The sequence below is a fragment of the Lycorma delicatula genome, chromosome 4, assembly GCF_047948215.1.
Source record: "Lycorma delicatula isolate Av1 chromosome 4, ASM4794821v1, whole genome shotgun sequence".
In the NCBI taxonomy this organism is placed as follows: Eukaryota; Metazoa; Arthropoda; class Insecta; order Hemiptera; family Fulgoridae; genus Lycorma; species Lycorma delicatula.
In genome coordinates, this window is record NC_134458.1 from 139,376,935 (window position 1) to 139,400,716 (window position 23,782).

A 23,782-nucleotide genomic window follows, 5' to 3' on the forward strand; every position below is an offset into this window, starting at 1 on the left:
CTTTGAATCTTTCCCCTCCTTACAGCAAACACATGTGGAAATCACGTGGTGACAGGTCTGGACAGTGGGTGTTCAAGAGGTGTCCAATTAATTGTAGTAAGTTTATTTTGAGTCTGACCTGCTGTAAGTGGCCATGGAGAAAGACATTGTGAATTGTTGGTCGGCATTGTTTCTTGTGATATGCAGCCCTGATGTCATCCACTAACAGGCGGTAGTCTGCTGCATTTACATTCGTGCAGGAAATAAATCAGCAGCATACCTTTGAAGTCTCAAAATACAGTTGTTGGAACTTTTCCAGCTGACAAGTGTTTCTTTTGCTCTCCAGGGTGTAGTGGTGGACCCATGTTTTGTCGCAGGTCATAGTATGGTCCAAAAATGCTTCTCTTTCTTTAAAGCAATGCTGAAGCCGCTGACAGATGTCTTTCTGTACCGTTTCTTTGTTCCTCGGTGAGAAGATGTGGACACATTGTATGCATACTCCTAACACTTAGTCCACCTGTGATGCAATTCAGCAGCAGTCACCTTTCACAAGGTCATGAATGGCCTGATTGTTGTCATCATTGACGATGATCTGTAAATGACGTTTGCAACTTTCGTTCTCCACTGCATCATGGCCACTTTGAAAATTTTTGTCTCAGTCAAACACTTGTGTCTGACAGGGTAACATCTCCAAACTGTGCCTGGAGTCAAGTCAAAATTTCAGATCTTCATTGCTTTGAAATTGGATTATAATTTGTTGCACAATGGATGCTGGTACCTCCTGTTCAGACAATCTGCTACTGATATGGGAACATGACCTACGAGCATGGCTGGTCAGTAGGTCATGTTCCCAATTATTCCAATTTACTGGCATGGCTGGCCAGTTGCTCCCCTCTGGACATATCCAACCAATCACCTGCAGCGTCCCACCACATTCATTGCTGTTCCTCACTATTGCATGGCAAACTTCCAGTTCATATTTCTCAATGACCCTTGAAATATTTGGTTGTGGCCAAATATTTCATTTTGCATATTTTAACATTAAGAAAAGCTGGTAAAATATTGCCTGGCTTTCCTGGCTGTTAATAATAAAAATTAAAAGAATTAAGAGTCAAAAAACAAACGTCAGAATATACGAGGTCTATTAAAAAAATATGTAGACTAATGTCATAAAACAAAATATACTTTTTTTTAGAAGTTACTTGTCTAGGTCCCCTCCCCGACGTACACACTTTATCCCAATGGTGTTTCCTTGTTTGGCCAAAAACTCACAAGTTCTGAGGGCTGAATGGGCTGGAGCGTTGTCGTGATGATAAAACCAGTCACCACTCTTCCACATTTCTGGCCTTTTCCACCGGATAGCAGACAAACTTCAAACGTGAACGTCTGGTTCACTGTAGAGCCTTGGGGGAGGTACTCGTGGTGGACTACACCCTGATCATCAAAAAAACCTGTCAACATCACCTTTACATTGGAATGAACTTGGTGAGCTTTTTTTGGTCTGGAGATGTTTCACCCACCCACTGGGACGATTGAACCTTTGTTTCGATGTCATAACCATACACCCAAGATTCATCACCTGTTATGATCCTTGACAACATCTTCTGAACGTTCAAGCAATTCTTGATAAGCCTGGATGCGATGGGCATTTTGGTCGTCCGTCATCAGGCATGGAACAAATTTCGCAGCAACGTGGTGAATCTTCAATTTTTCGGTCAAAATCTCCTAACATGATCCAACTGATATCCCACACTCTTCAGCAAGCTCTCTGATAGTCAGACGTTGAATTATCTGAACCAGGGTGTTTATTTTGTCTACGTCTGAGTCATCAGTTGACGTGGAAAGACATCCAGGACGTTCATTGTCTTCAATTGACTGACGATCATCTTTAAAACATGTTGATCATGCCACTTAAAACATGTTGCAAGTTTCATAGCAATGTCACCGTAAGCCGTCATATCAAAAGTTTCGCTTGCAGATTTTTCGAGTTTAACACAAAATTTCACAGCAACTCTTTGCTCGTTCAATTCACTCATTCTAAAATCCGCTAAACTAAAAAAAAACACTTCACAAACAACCAACCAAGTAGCTGTAGCTAAGCAACCAATAATGATATTTGCAATCAAAAAACTGGATCTGTACAATCATGGCGACGCCAAGCAGATTTGACTGAAACCAACTAGACCTGAGCAATTCAAACATATGTATTTCTTGAACAGACGTCATATATATTTTAAGAAAAAGGTTATAAAATTTATATATAGGTTAAGCTTAACAAAGTTGCTTAAGTAAAGTATTTTCTAAATCTAACATTCCTTCAGTAAAGGCTGAAATTAAAAAAAAGAATTTCAAAAAATGTTTCTGTATTTTAGGTCTGGGATCTATAATTTTAAAACAAATCTTTGACATTTCTTGATATCTATATAAAGTACAAACTTTCAAAAAAATGAAAAATATTTAACTCCAGAGCAAACAAAAAACATATATTTCAATTTTAAGAAGTGGGGGTTGATATTTTAGAAAAAATTTGGATTATTTATATGTATGCATTTTATGTAACAAATTTTCTTTCAAAAGGTTTTCTCTAAAATGCTTCTAAAGAAAATTGAGATCTGTTTTTTCACAATATCCTCCATCCTCTTAACAAATATTTATAAAAGAACTAATATGATCAATGCCCCACATATAAAAATATTCAAAGACAGTGCAACATACATAATACAGGATGATTCAGAAGGAAAAAAGTAATTTGGGAACTGATTCTAGAGCTTGAAATAAGAAAAAAGTTCATACAATCATATATTTGAAAACGCTTTGTTATCAAGTTATGGCTAGTGAAAAATCTAGTTCCAATTTCAGACATCATAGACACATTCTTGCCTAAGAAATTTTATATGTTAGCCCCTAGTTTAAATTTCCAACGCAATGTTGCATAACAGACACAGTCCACAAGAAATGTAGTACATTTATTTCTCACTTAAGCTTTTCATTACCAAATTTTTCCTTTCATGTGGGATAACATGAAAACTATATGATATAATTCTATTTTGTTCGATTTTCAAGTCAAAAAAAGTAAGAAACCATGTTTATTTGTATATAGCGCCTTAAAAATTTCAGTACGACCTCATTTCACCAGAGGAACTGAAATCCAGAAATTTTTTGTTATCTAACATGATAAAGTGTTTTTGGACAAATGTGTTCCCAAATTATTTTTTCTTTGCTCTTGAATCACTCTGTTTCAAAAAACCGATACCCCATTTTTGACATCACTACCAGTACTTTACCCTTTAATATAGGTTCTCAAGATATATTTGCCGAAAGTAAAAGTTAACAATTTATTTTGGGCTGTTTTAATCACATTTTTATTGAAGAGCTCATCATTATAAGAAGTATTTTATATTGTTAAGGGGAAAGAGAGGATTTAGTGTTAAATTAACGAGGACTTTGGTAAAAACTGAAAAATAATTTTTCAGAAAGTTTTTCACTTATGTCCGCGCGCGCGCGCGCGCGCGCGCGGACAGTGTGTGTGTGTGTGTGTGTGTGTGTGTGTGTGCGCGCGGACAGTGTGTGTGTGTGTGCGTGTGTGTGCGTGTGTGTGTGTGTGCGTGTGCGCGCGTGCGTGCGTGTGCATGCATGTGTGCATGTTGGAGCAAGACAATCCCTTTGGTAATACTTAGATCATTAAAGATCATTAGTTGTAAGGCATAACAGAAAGCTTTCAAAAGTTGAAGATCAATTTCTTAATGTATATTTCATGCATGCATGGCATTAAAAAATTGTTATTTTGTTTTATGCAATTCCATTTTTCTTTTTTTTTGCAGTGATGTTATACTAATAATTTTATAAGTATAAAAAGCTAGGATTTAGTATAACACTTTTTTCTTTTTAGAATTACTTCGCGTTGAAAATCTTGGGGAATATGAACGTGAAGGTTGGCAATTTTCTGAAGAAGAACGAAAAGCTGCAGTTCCACGATTACGAGAAGAGGGTAATGAACTATACAGAAAAAATTGTCCATCTGAGGCTGCTAATAAATATGCACAGGCTATTGGATTTGTTGATCAGCTTATGTTGAAGTAAGAAGTTAATATTTTTGGTTATTAATGTATGATCAAAATGTTACGTTTATAAACTGTCTTGATATATTTTTCAGGAAGAAAATTTTTTTGACATTTAAAAAAATATTTATATGAAGTGTATATGAGTATATACAGTAATATTTTAAGATATATTGAACTTCTAAAGCTATGTGTATTCTTGTCTGTGGTGTTGGAAATTGGAGGCATGAAAACTTCAAACAATTGCTGAAACCTATGCGCTAGCACAGCTGTTAAGTATAAACTTATGAAAACTAAAAAGTAGTAATAAAAAATATGTAAAAAAAAATTTAAACCATTCTTAAATTAAACACTCTAAAAGGTAAAATAATTTTAGGACTGTATCTCAGAATGGATTTGACAATAAGCTTTATATGTAAGATTACGTGAAAATCATAGCTTCAAATTAAAGCATCTCTTTCTACTATTCCTTCTGTAGAATATGAAATATATATGTATCTGTAATTCGAGCATTTATTAGTAATCTACCTTTGATGGTGAGTTTTATTATTATAAATTATTTATACGTGGTAATGGAAACTAGTTCCTAAAATTACTTTTTCCTTAGATAAAAATAATGAAGTTGCAAAATGGATTTAAATTTTGGGATCTCTATAAATTTTATGAAGTGGGTATTGCCTCAGTGAATAATTAAATAACTAATGTTTTTCACTTTAAATATATTACATATATTTCTTAATGGATTTTCAATGCAAATCTTGTCTTGTTTATCTTATGGATTCATTTTCTACAGAATCTGATTAATAGTCTTAAAATTTGTAGATGGATGTTTTCCATCTCTGACATTAAAACAAAGTGAGTTACCTTGCTGGTGGATAATGAAACTATTACTTTGGTACCATATTTGAAAATATGTCTTTAAATGTAAATTATTATTCTAAATAATTTAAATTAAATTTTTTTCCCCTAGTCAGTCATTGTGTTTTGCATGTTTTGTACATTTGAAAATATTTGGTTGTTTTCCCTAATGTGATCAGCATACTTAGGGGTTTTGTTTATTGCATTAATGTGTTTGTTATGTGTTTGCATTATTGTTTTCTATAATTCCTGATTAATAATTTTGTTATTTGCATTATCCTTTATAGTCTATGTGCTTAATTATAAATATTGAGAGTAGATTTTTTTTAATGTGTAGGTTTTATTAAATAATTATAAACTTTTTTTGCTTCCTTATACGAAGTAAAGGAAGTATTGTGATTGTGAAAAATTTCGGTTTTCAGATTTCAACAGAATTATCCATTTTGACCATCCCATAGTTTCAGCATGACGTCTGTACATACATATATACGTATTTATCTCACATAACTCAAAAATGATTAGCCACAGGATGTTGAAACTTTGGATTTAGGACTGTTGTAACATCTAGTTGTGCACCTCCCCTTTTGATTGCAATTGACTGGACCAAATGTGTCCAAAAATGCCCAGAATCCACAAAAATTTGGATTTTGGACTTTTCATTTCTGCAGAAATAACCCCTCATTGATAGCTTTTCAACAATATATCATAAGTGGTACTTATTTTCATTGGTTCCAGAGTTATAGCCAAATAAAATTTTAATGAATGAAATATTAGGATCTTGCAAGGGAAGGCACATCATTTCAAATCACACTATCTGCTTTTCACATCATTTCAAATCACACTATCTGCTTTTCACATCATTTCAAATCACACTATCTGCTTTTCTTTTTTTTAACTTTTTATAAATATAAATATTTTTTTATAAAATATATTATAAATATATTAATATAATATAATTTATATTTATATATTATATGTATAAATATATTGGTTTATTAATAATTATTAAACAGAGATTGTAAAAGTTTTACAATAAATAATTATTTATTGAAAATTGATAATTTTCAGTAAATTATTTATTGAAAATTGATAATTTTCAATAATATATTTTTGATAATTTTCAAGTGTTGATTGAAAATTATAATTTAAAATCATTATTTTTACATTTTGTAGTTTTAATTTCCATTTAATTTTATTTAATTATTCTGGAATATCTGTTTAATTGTATCTACATTAAAGTTAACTACAGAGTAACTGAAAAATAAACACTCACAAGAACAATATATACACAGAGGCATACTTGCCTGATCTTTAATAAATTGTAAAAAAATTCCTATATTTTAGTTTATTATCATTTTGTTTGTTTTTTTGTTGCCAATCATTTAATTGCTCTTTGGTTTGATAATTCTTCTGATCTTAATTGTGTACACATTTTCTAGTTTTCAAATTTTCTAACCTCTTAATCTTTTTATTTTTTCCTTTGTCTTAACATTTTCTTCCTCTTTATATTTATCATCAATTTTTTTAGTCTTCCTTTGCTCTTAACATTTCCATCCTCTTCTTCATGTTATCTTCTTGTTTTTTTGAGATATGTTTTTTCTTTTTTCTGTATGATTGTTTATTTTTAACTTTTGATTATTCACCAAATAATCCAATAATAAAAACTGAATATTTTACACCATAAGGTCGAAATTAACATTGTAACCAGTATGCAGGAGTTCACTAAATGGAATAGTTTAATTATAAACTTTTATTTATACAACACGCCAAAAATATGAAACTTTTAATCAGCACCTCATGAAGATAAGAATAATATTGATCTAGTAATATGAGTAATAAAGGGACTTTTACTTTATCCTAATATTTCATGTGAGAAAAACTTTTATATTTTACATTTATATTCATGTTAATAAAAACTAATATTTCAGCAATTATGTAGCTGTCCACTTTATTAAAGAATTGGAGGATCGTATCTCACTTTCAAATGAAATAAGTTTAAATGAAGTGCAGCAAAAATTGTGGATGTGTAATTTAATAGGCATGTAACTTAAGTCATGTGGTGTCCACATCAAAATTTTTTAATTTCTTTTAATATTGTGAATCTATTAATTGTATTTTTATTGTTGAATTAATTAACATTAATAATATCTTTTATATTATGATTTTCTGTTAACTAATCATCTTCTGTTTATTTTATTGGTCTGATTCTATGGGTTTAATTCTTGCTATAGTAGATTTTATGATAATATGGATGTATTGATCTATTCTTAATTGTTACTGGTAGTATTAGCTTTTGATAAATATCCTGTTTTAAATTTATTTTTATATTTATAATTTGGGTAACTATTGTCTGCCATTTACTGCAAAATATATTGGGTATTATTATTCAATTAAAAACCGCCTTGGTTACCATACCTTGGTTAGGTGTATTTATTCTGTCTACTAACCTTGCTGGTTCATATTTAGTAGTAAATGAAATACATTGTTCAGATATGTGTAAAGAATATATTTTTATAAGTTATAATAATCATTATATGTTTCACATTTTAATTTATATTACATTGTTGAAGCATGTATGCAATTTACTGTATGTACACATTAACTGTATGAAGTGTAAATTTGGATTAAACAGTATTAGAAAGATGCATTGTTACATTATTAATATAAAATATCAACTATTAACAAGGCCAACTGAATTGTAAAAACTTATGTACTTTACATGAATAAGAAGAAGGCAGTTAGTTTCTTTATTTATAAAATAATAAGGAGGAAATGATACACGAGTCTAAACAATTATACTCTTCAAATGGGTGAATCTGTTGTTATACCTTCTTTTAAATAATAATAAACGTTGATTGAAAATTAATTTGACTTGTATTCAATTTTAATAAATATATTATATCATTGATTTGTTCACATATTGATTTTATTTAGTATTTTTAAAATTATATTTGTGATTTTTGGTGTTATAGGATCTTTATGTCATGGCAGACAAGATATACTTAATATCATGAAAGCCAAGAATTTCATTATTATTATTTGTTTTCAAATTGTTTTAATGTTTTAGTCAGTTCAGTGCTATTTGTAATACTGAACATGTTTTTTTAAGGTTTAAATTTTTTTTACCGAAGTGAGTAGAAGCTTAGGTATTTTATTGCTAGGTACATTATAAACAGAAAATTATACAAAAGCAGAGAATCCTATTGAATAATTTTAAAAAATGTTCATGACATTTTCTTTTAGAGAAGTGATATAGTTGAGACAGAGATTTTTTTAAAGAGTTAAATGTTAAATATATATTCTTTTTTTAAAGATTTCATGTATTTGACACATAGCTGATTTCATGTTTTCTTATTTTTGGTCTTTTAAAAAACTTTTAATTTTTTTTCATATATACTGTAGGAATTTTGCTCCAAAAATGAGTTTTAATATGATATTCAAAATAAGTTATCATTTTTGTTTAGAGAGAAACCACATGATGAAGAATGGAATGAATTAAACCAAATGAAGATACCTCTTCTTTTAAATTATTCCCAGTGCATGTTACAGAATAATGATTACTATGCTGTGATTGAACATTGTACAACTGTACTTAAGTCTGAGCCAGGTATTTTATAAACATAAATTAAATGAATCTTTAATACTGTATATAAGAATTTTGTATACTGTATATAAGAATTAATATATACACCCTTAAAGGCATTGTAAAAACAGTATTTAGATTAGTTCTGTTGATGAATGCTGTATTACATGTTTTCATTGTTATACCTCATGCAAATCCTTTTTTTGTGATTGTACCAGGGGGTGACAATAATATGTACTTTTTTAAAGAACTAGCTGGTCAGGGCTTGCTTTGCTCTGCCCTTCCCATCTAGCCACGGGGCTTCACTCCTTGGACCCCCACTATGTTCATTACCCACGTACTTGTGAGAATATTGATAAATAACAATTAAAGGCTATTTAGTTTATAAAAACTATTAGTATAATTTTGTCAGAATTAGTTATTGTAAGTATGCAGATTTCAGAATAGTGGGCCCCATCTTAAAAATAGTAATTATAACTGGTTACCCATCCTTCATATGGGTAAAAAAATATTTTGCATGGTTCTTACCACAAGCTGACTAGTGAAATTTCACTTCTCATTTTTTATCTTTTTATTTTATTTTGTTTTTTAGTCAAGTCACCAGAGGCAGACAGTCTTTGCATGTCATGTTGCACGTACTGTAACAGTGCCAGTGACTGTGTTGGTTGAGATGCCACACTGTTTACCATTGCACCTTTAAAGCTATTTTTCTTGATAATTGAGGGATATTGAAAAAGACAAGACTTTTTTTGTATAATTTCAAATACTGCAAGTAGTTTCCAAATTTAATTTGATAAATGGTTTGGGAATAATAATGAGGAGTTTTATACTTCTGATGTCTTTATTTGGTATTTTTTTTGCAAATCAGTGATATGACATTTAAAGATAACTTTTCTCAGAATCATGAGGTATGTTAACTATATACAATGTCACAAAGAAAGCCCTATTTTTTCATTATTCTTTTAAAGCAATCTAACATACTGGTTTACTTTTTTGGTTTTCCCAAAATTACTTAAATCTAATGACCTCTTTAAGCAACTGGTCATTCTTGATTGTGTTTATGCAAAATCAGTTTTTTAGCTGATTTTTCAGTTCATGAAACTTAATTCTGTCCTTTAAGAGATTATGTGGATAATGAAATAGACGTGTTTATAAACATTTTTATATAAAAAATATTACTTCCAGTACATTTATTTTCAAAACTAGTAAAGTTTTGGTGTTTCTGATTTACAGATATCATAATTTTGTTATTCATGCCTTAATTTTAATGTAAATACTTTGAGATTTAGTTGCATTCTTTTTTAACTAGTTGGCATATCATGTTAGCCAATTTCTCCTGATAAATTAATACATACAAAGTACCTTTTATGAAATACAATCAAATCATGTTTCAATGAAACAAATGCTACTGTATTCTAAATACCATAAATATTGAATGTAATAGTAAACTAGGATGAGTTAATGAATGGACTTGAATGTAAACAAAAGAGTTCTCAGGGAAAAAATTGGTACATTTGGGGTAATATGGTAATTCATCAAAAGTTTTATGTCTATAATATTTGTTCATGTCTTTGTTCAAGGCTAATTTTTGATAAATTTCCTCCTTTTAAAGCCAAGGAAAAGCCATATGAAAAGTCATTATTTTTTTCAATAATACTTATCTTATTTTTACTTTAATTATTGTTGGTCTTACAGATAAACTATCTACGAGGGACGATCAGAAGTTACACCCCTTCTATGAAACACACATTTATAAGAATTTTTATTGAACAAAAAGCTGCATATTTTTATCTATTTTTCAACATAATCACAAAGTTTTTCTAATCACTTTTCATACCTTGTGACAGTTTTTTAATTCCACTCCCATAAAATTTTGTTCAATTTCCTTCAACCATGTAAGGACTGCTTTCTTTATTCATCATATTAGTGAAATGCTCTCCTCCCAGGTCTCGCTTGAGAGAACCAAACAGGTGGTAGTCGCAAGGTGCTAGGTCAGGGCTGTAAGGTGGATGAGACCATACTTCCCACTTAAATTTTTGCAGTAACTCCTTAATCACATGAGCTGAATGAGTAGTGTTGTCATGAAGAAAAACAACCCCATCGCTCAATCTTCTGGGTCTTTGATCTTTAATGGCCTTGCACAATTTTTTTAAAGTCTCACATTAAGATTCGGCATTGATTGTTGTTCCTGGAATAACATTGAAGAAAAGAAAGCAGATGCAAAATGTTTTGTTTCTCAGTCAACATATGTTGGCACCCATCTTACAAACCAAGCTGATTGGTTATGGTGTGTTTGCAATTATTCACAATTGCAATTATTCACTTGCAATTTCAAAATTGCAGTTACTCAAAATCATTTCATTCATGCCTTTCACATTACCCATTGTGTTTGTAGTCATCACTTGCATTTGTTCTTCCGTTTCTGAACATCTGGCACCATTTTGTGATCATGGTGCAGGACATTGCATTCTCACCTTACACCTCAACAATTTGGCCATGAATTTCACAACAATTGTAATTTTTTGCTCACAAAAATCTGAGTACTGAATGCACTTCTATGCTGGACGAAACCTTTAGAGGACACGTCATATTGACACTGACACTACACACATACTGAATATCATACAGAATTGCTGCTGGGGGAGTGTGAAGACAACACAACCAGTGCTGTTACCACAAGACATTAATAACATTAATATATCCCTTTCAGTTCAAGAACACGGCAAGGTGTAACTTATTTTTTGATCTACCTCTCATATATTACCTGATTGATCTCTATTATCACCATTCCTTTCCCTTATTCTTGATATCTTCTTTTCCATTATAAATGGGTGTAGGACTAATCCCGAAAGATCCTCCATTCTGAGGATGCCAGAGACTGGATAACAGGACCATTGTGAATCTTTAGTGTTGTCTTACGAGAGACTGCTTGTGGACTGACTGGGAACTCAATTTCCTTTCTGTTTCTGCAATAAGTCTAATAGCTGAAATGTTTGTCCAGTAAAGCCTAATTCCTCCTAAAGAAAAAGTACTGTGATATTTTATTTCATTTTATAGCATACACATTAAAGCTTTTGTTACTAAAATCAAAATAAAAAACAAATTAAAATCTGTCTGATAAGAATTAAAATAATGTCTGTTAACAAATATACTATCTTTAAGTATGAAACTTGTTAAATTATATTTGTGCAAGGGTGTTAGTAGGAGGATCCTAACACTATTCTAACTTTAATATAAAAAACTTATAATCAAATGCTATTTTATTTTATATATAATAAACTTTGAAAAAAATAAAAAAAAGCCGGCAATGAATTGCATAAATGTCTTTGCTACGATTGTCATGTCATGCAATTCATTCTTGAAATTCTATCATTTTAAGCTCTGTTTATATCTTTGATAAAATAATTCTTTTTTACTGAAAATCTATAATAAAAATTATGAATTCTTTTATATTGTACAAATGTGTTACTAAATATCAACTAAAAATGTCAATTAGCCTGCTTCAGTTACTTCTTAATCGACATATCAAAAAACCATTTATTGTAATAAATTTTAATGTTGTTGAATTAAATTTTATTTAATCATTTTTAAAATGACCTGTAAGATTATATTTAAATCTGTTAGTTTTTATAGCCAAGATACTCAACAAACTGAAGCAACAACCAAAATTTTTAATATTAGAATATATTAGCATCACAATTTTGAAAAATATCTGTTTTTTGAAAATTTGGGGGCTCATTCATCAGGTGTGTTTTAATGATTAAAATTATCACTAAAGTTGATTTTAAATTGTTTTTTTTTTTTTTTAAATTGGGAGCTTTCATCAGGGGAGGGGTATTAAGTTATTTGTATTTATCAAAATACATTTGGAACATTAGAAACTTGAAATTGGAAAAAAAAACATTTTTTTATTTTTAGGGCTTCCATAATCAAAGAGAAGAATTCAGGTAAAATTAATATTTATTCAAATAGTCCGTAACTGATAATAACAGATAAGATAAACTTTGTTTATTTAGAGAATTTAATACTTTGTATAAACAAAGTATTAAGATTTTTGCATTTCTGGGCAACTTGTGAGATGGATTTACTTTTAAAAATCACAAATTATTAGAGTGGGATGAGCAGAAAATTTGAAGGCTTGTTGATGTAGAAAATATAGATGCAGAAAACTCCCATTAACTCCTTTTCTGAAGCAATGCATAGATAAAAAAGAAAATATAGTCATAAACAACCCTACCCCCTTTTCCATTTTTTGTAAAAATGTGATATATTCTTTTCCCCCAAAGGTGTAGTGTGTGTCCTTAAGTTTGAAGAAACTAGTCAGTAGGATCCAGAGTTATAAAACCAAATACAGGTCGGGTACATAAAACCAAATGCAGGTACATATGTACCTGCACAAATGTCCATCTGATAAAAAGTAGATTTTTTGGACTTGAGAGTATTGGAATAAAACATTTTTTCGCAGCTTATCAACAATTTTTTTGTTTTAAATGACTTCTAAAGGCTTTTCTTGACCAATCTGATATATTGCTTTAGCCAAATAAGTAATATGGTAAAAATCAACTGTAAACTGCAAGTTATTTCAGATGATACATATTAAACATAAATGATCATCTGAGTTGGTTTTTTTGTTTTTACATCCCTCTACAGACAATAAAAAATTTTAACTTACGCTATAAATGTAGTTCATGTTATATATAAAGTTCATGTTATATGTAGTTCATTGTGTGTATATATATATGTCTATTGTACTTTAATATTGACTGTCATTTATTTTTCATGTTATTATTTTTCAAGATAATTCAGTTGATTTGAAAACTAGGTATCAAATAATGAATTCAAATAAAAAATTACTTATAATACTATATTGTGCTTACTCATATGTATTATTTTTAAAAATTGACTGTCTGTTGAAAAGAAATCATTTTTGTGTATTTGACTGTACAGGTTATGAAAAATATGTTCTTTAATATTGTACTTAAATCAGAATTGAATTTGTTATAGATAATGTGAAAGCTCTTTTTCGTCGTGGAAAAGCTCATATTGGAGCATGGAATATAACAGAAGCCAAAGCAGATTTAGAGCGTGTAAAAAAAATAGATCCAAAATTATCATCTTCTGTTGATTCACAGTTATCCTTATTATCACTTAAAGTTAAAGAAAAAGAACTGCAAGAAAAAGGAAACTTTAAAGGAAAAATTTTCTAAGTATTTCTTTTATTTTACCATTCATTATTTATTTGGATTAAGTATTTTTGATTTTAAGAATGAAAAATCAATTAATAACTTTGGCAAAATGTTTTACCAAATGCATTTATGTGATTATTTTTTACTGTACAAGGGTTGTCTGAATAGTTTTGAGCCTTTCATAGAAAGACCTATTTTTTCTGTCAAATATAGTTTTATTTTTTAACAAAGTTTCCTTTCAAGTTGATACACTTTTTCCAGCGATGCTCTAACCTTTTTAATCCTTCCAAATTAGTATCTGGCTTCTTTCTCTGCAAAATAGGCGCTATGTTTACGATAACCTTCTCGTTCGATGAAAATTTCTAACCTCCCAGCAAAATTTTAAGGTTAGGAAACAAGAAAAAGTCGCTTGGGGCCTGATCTGGTGAATATGGTGAGTGGTCAACCAATTCAAAGTGCAGTTCATGAATTTTAGCCATGGTGACCGTGAAAGTGTAAGCAGGTGCATTGTCCTGATGGAAAAGCATTTTCTTTTTCAAATATGGTTTCTTTGCAATTTCTGTCTTCAGCTTGTCAAGTAATGATGCATAATACTGTCCTGTTGAAGATAATTGATAAATAAAATTTTGTTATCTCAAAAAACAGTTGCATTCACCTTCCCGGCCGATGGAACAATCTTCACCTTTTTCAGGGCAGGTTCACTCTTTGCATTCCAGTGTTTTGACTGTTGTTTCGTCTCAGGAGTGTAGTGGTGGATCCATGTTTCATCTACAATTATGAATTGATGCAAAAAATCTGACTCGTTTTGCTTAAAGTGCTTCAGCTGGGCCTTGGAAATGTTAATTCAAAAGCGTTTTTGGTCCAAAGTGAGCAAATGCAGTACCCAATGCGTGGATAGCGTATGCATATCTAGTTCTTCAGTTAATATATGACAAACATGTTCTTTTGATATGCCTAAAGCCTCTGCTATCTCTCTAACTACAATTCAATTGTCCAGTACCATTTGGTGAACATTTTTGATAATATCAGTGATGGTTCCAGTTTTTGACCATCCTGAATGCTCATCAACCAAGCTGGTACAACCATGTTTAAATTCAGCTGCTCATCTTTTCATGGTGGCAAATGATGGGACAGAGTCCCCGTAAACAGCGTCCAACTCATATTTAATCTGCTCAGTTAATAGGTGTATTGCTTTTCAAATGTAAGTATTTAATCACAGCACGATATTCAATTTTTTTAATTTTCACAAAAACACAATGACAACTCAAACGATTATCAAACAACAACTGAGCATCCAAGATGGCTGAAATTTTAGTGCGTACCTTTCAACAAATGGGTGAATACATTCCCTAATTTTTGTGACTGCTGCCATCTTCTTGTTGAGGCTAAAAACTTTTCAGATAACCCTTGTAATATAGTAATTAATAATTTGGTTTTTAGATTAATATGTTTATGATTTTACATTTTTAAAAAAATTAAATAATTAAAAAATTATATATATGACCTAAATTTAAATTTATCTTTAACACCTATATATATCTTTATTTAGCTTAAATGTATGAGATTTTATATTTTGTTTCTTTAATTTCATAATTTTATTAACTTAATTTTATTAAGTGTGATACCATTTCTTGAATTGAATTGTTTTTTTGTGTACATTACAGATCTGTAAATTCAATTTTTCTTTCACCTTTAGTTTTAAATAAATTAAGCTTCAAAATCTGTAAAATTTATAATTTTGCAAGGCCATACCTGTGTTAGAATGATTTTTCTGATGCTTTTCTTTTATAAGTAGCCTCAGGCACATCGCAAATTAATGTCCAACAGTAATTGGCTAGCATATTAGTATTCAATTTCCCTTTATAGCGGTTTTGCATTATCGATGTCTTGGTGGAAACGTTCACCATGTTCATCACTTGCGTCTCCACGGTTGTCCAGGGAAAAATCCAGATATGAATGGAGGAAATGTATTGTAAGACATATTACATCCCGTAGCTCTGTATGAAGTAAGAAGTTGATTAACAATATTGTGGTAATTGTCAGATTTTTGTTTGCCAAGAAAATTTTTGCAAACATCTTTAAATGAAGCCAAAGCTACATTATTTAACATTGAGTTAAATACATCATCTTTGACCAATATTCTTATTTGAGGACCAACAAATATTCCTTCTTTAATTTTTCCTTCACTTACATTTGGAAATTTCTGCCTGATGTACAAAAATCCAGGACTGTCCTTCATTGCTTTTACAAAATTTTTCGTTAGTCTAGCTTGATATGGAGAGGTGGTAAAAATACTTTTTTGGGTTCAACTAAGGGCTCATGAATAATATTTTTCCCATTTGGAGTTAAGTTGTAATATAAATATAATTTATCTTTGGTAATATAAATGTTTATCCCTATCTTGGCTGCCCATTCGCAAAGGAAACGCATATATTTAGTATAGCCTAACTGCATGACTAACAAAATATTTATAACTTTCAAATCACCACATATGTTCCAGCTATGTTTTTTATAATTTATTTTTTCAAGAAAGTCTTTCATCACATCTTATGTCTCTTTCGTAAGCGATTAGTATCGAAGGATATTTGTTATCGTTCTGTAGTAGAACCACTTTTAAACTATACTTGGACGATTCTATGAAAAGGTGCGTGTCCTCAGGTTTATGAACTTGTCCTAAGTGCAACATAAGCTCATCAATATTTGTGCAATAAACCAAATTATTTTCATCAATAAAGTACTGAGAAAGTTCTTTTTGTTGGCTTCGAAAGCCCAAAATTTTTGTATTTTTTTGAAGTAAATTCCAACCTTGCAGTCTTGATCCTAACAGTTCAGCTTGATTTTTTGATAAATTTAAATCCTTAACTAAAGTCATTTAATTCAACTTGTGATATAAGATTTGGCTTATTGGAAGATAATTAAAAACAAAATCAAAGTTGTCTTCTTCAGTACTGCCTGATTTCTTCATTGCTGCTTTCGAAATATTTATTCACAGGTGGCTCAGGAACTGGAATAATTTCACTGTGAGGTACAGGCCTGATTGCAGATTGCAATGAAGGATATTGTACAGTATGTTTAGATTTTTTAGAAATTCCAGATACACTTGTTAAACAAAAAACAATAGGTTACATGACCTTTGGTTCACGCCAAACCATAGGTACACCAATTGGCAAAGCCTTCCGTGTACCTTTCAGCCATCCTCTTACATATACAGAACAATTAGTGCATTATATATGAGGAGCCCACATCTTATCGGGATCACCAATTTTACACTTAAGTAGAAATGAATGCTTTTTTAATTAAAGGTGTAATGTTTTTTGTATTTGATTTTGCGGTAAACTTACCACATACATAACAAAAGGCATCCACATCGTTTACCCAACTTTGAGGCATTATGACACTGCACTGTTAATTCATTCCTAGAACTTAATAGAAACAATACAGTTGTGTTTTCAGCTACATGTTTTTGACCTGCACAGATATGATTAATCTTGTCCATGAAGGCTCACTCTTCAATATTAGATATGATGTCATAATATGTGACTGATATAATTTAATTCTTTGTCTGGTATTGTTTATTTATAGCTTACAAATTATGTTAACAAAGATAAACAATAAAAAATGAGCTATCAAAATACAATATAGGAGCTTAAAATGCTAACTATACATTGAAAAATGAAAAAAATCCTTTAATTAAAATTTAAAAATTTTTCAAAAATGGTGGGTGATAGAAAGATTGAGTTCATATTCGTTTTCAGCATAAAAAATTATGCATGATTAAAATCATGTATTCCATGTTAGGAAACAAAAATTGTGTTATCAGTGTTATCATTTTCTGATTCAAATATGCATTATTATGGAACACAAAAACCTCTTTTTAATAATATTGTGTTGTATATTAATTGAAAAATGTTATAAATATGGAAGTCTAGTCTACCAAGAATATTTGGAAACTAAAATGAGTAAATATACTACCTTAAAAAGTATGGTAATTATAAAAGTAAAAGGTAATAAATTATTTAAAAAAATTATTAAATAATTATTAAAAAAAACTATTTTGAAATATTTTTGTGATTTAGTCTACAGTGAATAAAAACCTTCGACTCAGTTTGTCTGTTAAAATATAATAAAATATGTCTACTTTTTATCTTTTACAAATGAATAGCTGTAAAAATGAGAACCTACACCTTAGTGTTTTGTGGGAGAGGGAAATATACTCGTAGCATTTGAAAAGAATCTAATCTTATAAAAAAATTTTTGTCAGATAATCTATATCCATTTAAATTTTATAAAAAAAAAAAAACTAAGTGTAATAGCTGTAACTGTAAGTTGTGTGCTTTATTTTTTAATCTTATTTACTGTTAAAAAAAATCTTTTATATTGACATATATAGAAATGTATGGTTTATTTCACGTAAATAGTTGTACAGTGTCATATATGGTGAGATGCTTCTGAAATTATCAGGAAAATTCTAAACCATATTAACCAAATTACTGTTTTATGCAGTGACCAATTGAATAATAGCAGGATAATCCAGAAAGTAGAATGTTCAGCTATAAAATGTTAGAAAATATTTTATTCTGTGTTTTATATGTATAGACATGCAGTACCTTAATCGATAACTCCACATAATCACCTTCTACTTGTAAGCACTCATAATATTATTTGTTCAGACTTTAAAATCCTGTTGTTGCAGTTTGGTGCCAATCCATGTAATCAGTCAGTTCATGGTAAGTCGACTGTTAACGAAACTCATCAAAAGTGCAAAGTTTGTTTAATCCAAATGTTTTAATACAGTTTCAGCAAGCAAAGGAAAAATATGTTTGGGGAAATGTGCAACTTGAAAAAATGAGATTTGCATAAGTGTCTTCCAAGAATCCTCTCATTAACTGCATACTTCATGTTCTCTGGAGTGTCTTCACTTCTTCATAAGTCCTCGAAAATTTTTTTCATCAGTTTATCAAAATTTATTTATTCATTATCATATCATTTCATATCTGCTTTGCAGGTCTTTTTTCTGATTAAAGTTGAAAACACTTTCTACTTCAGTCATCAGGATGTGTAGTAGGATTCATTTTCACAATGTATGATGTTCCCAAATAAATATAAATATAAATAAATATAAATATATTATGTAAGTTGTAATTAGGCACTTACATAAGGTTCTGTGGATTAGCTGAATTTCAGTATTTGTAATTATTCATTTATCCAAATAATTGCATTCATGGTTGAATTGTAGGGTTTAAACAGAGAGCAAGTCTTTATGAGATCAATTTTTATGTGGTAATATTTTGAGTTTTTTAATATGTTCTGTAAGAGATAGCTACATGGTCTCTACAAGGGAAATTTAGAAAAAAGATTGCATTTTATTTTGGTATTTTATTTATAAAAATTGGGTGAACTGTTTCTGAGACTAAGCAGTTACACCATAACTTTCGACTTGTTTTAACAAAATTTGAAGAATGAACTTATTTTAACCGGACTTAAGTTTATTTACATGGTTGATGTCATACCGGCATGTGTTATTTCTTCATTTGAAATAACACATTTGTTTGTTCAGATTGCACTTCACAATAAAAAAAGGTATTTGTGAATTAAACTTACTCTCAATTTGATAAAATGTTTTGATGTGCCCAGGCTAGATTTTTTTAGTAAATAGTTCAGGTCATGGTAATTAATGCAAATTGAATTGAATGCAACTTTCATAGAAACTATTGTTTGTACTCTGAAACTATTGTAATGTTCCCTCCCATTTGTGGGAACCTGTTTTTCTGATTTATATCCTGTGAATGAATTATAGTAATTTTTGGGAAGAAGTATTAAAGCAAATAAAATTTGAAATAATCTTCATACAATTTTTTTGATGAGGGTTTTCTTCCTGGTAAGAATAAATATGTTATATAGTTTGATTGTACACACATACATATATGTTGTATTAATTTTAAATGAAAAGAAAAGAACCAATCTTAACACTTCCACTTTAAACAAAACACTTCATCTACTCTACACTTCATCTCCTCCATTAACTAAAAATTCAGCCATGTACTTGTTATTAACTGTCAGAGGGACAGGACATGTTTTATCAATTAGCTTTTAAATTTATTAAATTTTCTTGAAAACAGGTTATTTGCTGAGTAGAACTTTGGTTTATATAAGGTTTTTCTAAAAGCATCTGAGTGTATGCTATTATATTTATATAATTTATATATATATTAAAAATATATTTTACTGTATATAATATTTTACTGAATATGATATTTTACTGATTATGAATGAATGCAATGAATGCACAGAAAAAGTTAAAAACCAGTCTATGAAAGCTGTAGATCAGAATGATAAGTTTTAAACTTTTGTGAAATTTTAAAATTTCTGACTATTTTAATTGTAATTTTCTTAACCTTCATTTGTAATTCTATTGTAGTTGATTTCTTATGTGTAAACTTCTTACAACCTAAGCTATTTTATTGTTATAGTAGTGTAATTTAAGTTTTTTCTTTTAATTTACTTAAATTTCTAGTTTTGATTTAGTTGAAAATAATATAATGTATAGAAGCTAGTTCTTGTATTTGTGCTTGATGCTTTCATGATTGTTTTAGTCAATTGTTGTGTTTTAACTGTATAGGTAAGTTTTTGTCATGAGTGAGTAGAATTCAAAATTCACATTAAGTAATTATGATTATGAAATAATTTTTTTATTTAACAAAGTGTTCTAATTACCAATAACTTTGATATGTTAATTTTTATGTGCTTTTCAATTTTATAAATTTTACATATATTGTTTTAAAAAGTGGTTGTTTGTACTATTTTCAGTGAGAAACCTTTTATTTGTTAATAATAGTTTTGTAATTTAGAAAACAAAAAAAAAAGTATATTTACATTTTATGTCGAGCTATCAAACAGTACAGTTGGATTGGATATATCTTGTTTTATTTTCTCCTAGTAATTTGTAACCTTTTTTAACCTGCTTTGAGAAAATAGAATAGTTTTCAATTTGACAAATACATTTTTTTGAAAGCGTTTACAAATTTAGTGATTTTGATGATTGTTTTTATTTTGTTAGCTCTCAATTTGGTTGTGTAATAAATTATCTATCTATCTAATAAAATTTATCTATCTATTTTATAAAATAAATTATCTGTTTAATAAATTATCATTGGCAGCCATCTGGTCTGCCAAATTGATTATGATTAGTTTACGACAATTTACGGTTTTAAAATATATTCTCCCTTCACTTCTGTAGAACAATATCATTATGTTTTGTGGAAAGCATCAAAACTATTCTTTTATCCTTCCATTTCAGTAAAACAATGTTTTTATCATTTTTATGTGCAATTACTTCTCCTTTTTTTAGCTTCTTGCTTTTAATCTCTGCAGGGATAAATGTGTGGTCCTGTCACACTGTTACTACCAAGTGAGTTGAATGATTTAACAAAGCTTCTGCAAGTTCACTTGTATACCACCAGTTGTCTGTGAAGACTGTTCTTCTTTTATCTAGGAAAGGTTTTGCCGGCTGCATGACTATCCTTTGTAAGATGGGCATTTGATGGTCTGGTTGTTTTTCCTTACCTCAATACACATGGTTCACAAGTGTGTAATGATCTTACACGTGCAAGTTAAAAACTTTAATCCTGTATTTATGCTTTTTGGGATTAACTTTTATCAACACATAGATTTTGACCAGTGCATATGACCATTCTAAAATTTGACATCATCTGGCTGGGGGAGTTCATTATTCGCACTGTGAAGTGTGTCCATTAACAGTTCATACCTGTTTCGGCTCATCACTTTAACAGGTGTATTGTAAAGACCATCAGTCCATCAATAGTCAGCAACTGATTGTAGATTCCATGTACAAAACTATTCCTTGAAAATAAGTATTTCTTGCATAGTTGTATCAACCCACTTGTTAATCTGGACATTGGTGAGATATTAATGTGACTTTTCTTTTTCTGCATTGCTTATCTGTTGGTTTCTGCAGCAGTAATATTAAGTACCTGGTCTGTTTAAAATAGCTTCCAGAAGTCAAATCGCTGGCAGTCATTCATTGTCAATTATATCTTCATTAACACCAAAGTACATCATTTGGGTCAAAGGGTATGTCATTTATTTGGTAATTTCCATTTAATGGAACCCACGTAGGCCTAACTTCAATATCTCCTTCCTCGTCTGTTATCTAGGTTAATCTCAACGTTTCCTTCCCCATTCATATTATCAGCATTTAAATTTTCTAAATTTAAAGACTTTATAAAGAAATCATACATCACCATCACTGTCATTATCATCACCATCATTTAAAGGAACAGACACCCACACCAGGTCATAATCATCATCAAATAAACTTTCACTGTTACTCACAAGTTCTGTCCATAGACTGATGATTATCTAACACATCCTTCATGAGGTGGCTCAACTTTTCATCATCACTCACTTGAGTTTTATAAAAAAAACTCAACATAAAGTTAACTCAACTCAACATGCACTTCTTACAATCTAAACATTCACATTTGTTTACATGGAAACCACAGGAACTATTTTTGCTAAGTGTGGATAGCATTGCCAAATCGTGTCTGGACAATATTCTCTTAGTTTTTGTTAGCAGCAGAGCTGTACAATGTAAAATGTGTAAAATACGTAAAAAAGTAAAGTTTTTTTGAGTGTAGTTATGATGAAGTGCTAAGGTTATTTTTAAAAACTTCATACTTGTCACATCATACAATGTAACACATTAAAAAACAAGTTGTACCAGAAGTGGTGAATGATTTTCAGTTACCATCATGTGAGGGTAATCCCCTCTTGTAGCAATTCTAGCTGATACATGTGAGGGAAATTCCCTCACAGTGTTTCTGGCAGGTACTGTTTGCCACATTGGCAGTCAACCTGTTAACAATTTACTGTACATTTAGCATATCCTCAATAGTGTTATTTTAGATGTAATTTTTTAAAGTCCATCATAATTTTTTAATGCCAGGCATATGCAAGAAAAATCCTTTATCAAAATATTATTCTTGAATTTATTTTGCAGGCTGTTTTTTTGTAAAAATTTCATTTTAGATTGAGAAAATATTTAGTGGAATATTTTACTTTGTATTTTGTAGTCGATTCAAGGATGACTTCAGATTAATAGGAAATTTGAAAGTTTCATTATATTTCTATAATATATATATTTCTATTATACATATTTCTATTATATATATTTCTATATATAATATAATATAAAATTATATTTTTATATAATTTTATGAAGGAATATTAATTTGCTCATAATATAAGTTATTAATCTCATTAAACCTACACAGTTGTTAAATTTTTTCTCGTTAGTAGGAACAGAATTGAAACCAGTAAATTTGGGTGATGCAAGAAGTTGCATCTTCTTGCTTATATATTATTAATAATATAATTAACTAATTAATTAACATATAATTAACTCACCATTTTACTTTAAGCATTTTTTTATTAATTATTACTGTGTTTCAGATCAGGAATACTGCCAGTAGCAAATATTATTTGAAATAAAAACAAATTATAGCAGTATTGACAAATAAAGGTAACTTTATGCATTCATTTTCTATTTGGGTAGAAAGTCCTTTACAAGAAAAAAATTATCTTGAAATCAACTGTACTGTAATCATTGCTATTAAATAAGAATTACAAATTGCTGGAGTTATTAAAAGCGACGTATTTACTTAGTTACTTTACTTAAGAAATTTAAATTTTATTGTATCATATGTTTAAAAAAGTTATGTAAATATGAATATTTATTATTTGTTAATTCTTTACCAATAAAAAAGTTTACCAAAGTTGTCATTTTGATTTGTTTCATTTTTCTTTTTTATTACAACAAAAATTTTAATTTTTAAAAAGAAAAAAGAAATTTTATCTGGGCATTGTACAAAACATAACACAAGGTTATGTATGTTAAGTTTTGTAAAGGTAGCTGAAAAATTAGCATGCATGCACGGCTTCCTCTAACATACATATATATATATATATATATATAATGTGTGTGAAAAATGTTAGAAGTAGGAATTCCAACAGGGGAAAAGGAAATCCCACAGAGAAAAAGGAAAAGGAAATTCCCACAGGGAAAATGGAATAGGGAAATTCCCACAGGGAAATGGAAA

General features: G+C 29.7%; 1 protein-coding gene across 2 annotated transcripts in view; it reads left to right on the forward strand.

Annotated features, from left to right (window-relative positions):
• Positions 1-23,465, forward strand: part of LOC142323918 (AH receptor-interacting protein) — a 39,387-nt gene extending 15,922 nt beyond the window's left edge. Inside the window, exons 4-8 of one of the 2 annotated variants that reach the window (XR_012756177.1) lie at positions 3,869-4,055; positions 8,360-8,502; positions 13,483-13,685; positions 18,261-18,391; positions 23,136-23,465. Coding sequence is in view for 1 of the 2 variants with exons in the window: in XM_075364283.1 (XP_075220398.1) it covers positions 3,869-4,055; positions 8,360-8,502; positions 13,483-13,685 (533 nt within the window). In the remaining variant the exon portion in view is untranslated. The remainder of the gene's footprint in view (positions 1-3,868; positions 4,056-8,359; positions 8,503-13,482; positions 13,686-18,260; positions 18,392-23,135) is intronic. The other variant, XM_075364283.1, reaches the window with a different exon arrangement.
• Positions 23,466-23,782: the final 317 nt, after the last annotated feature.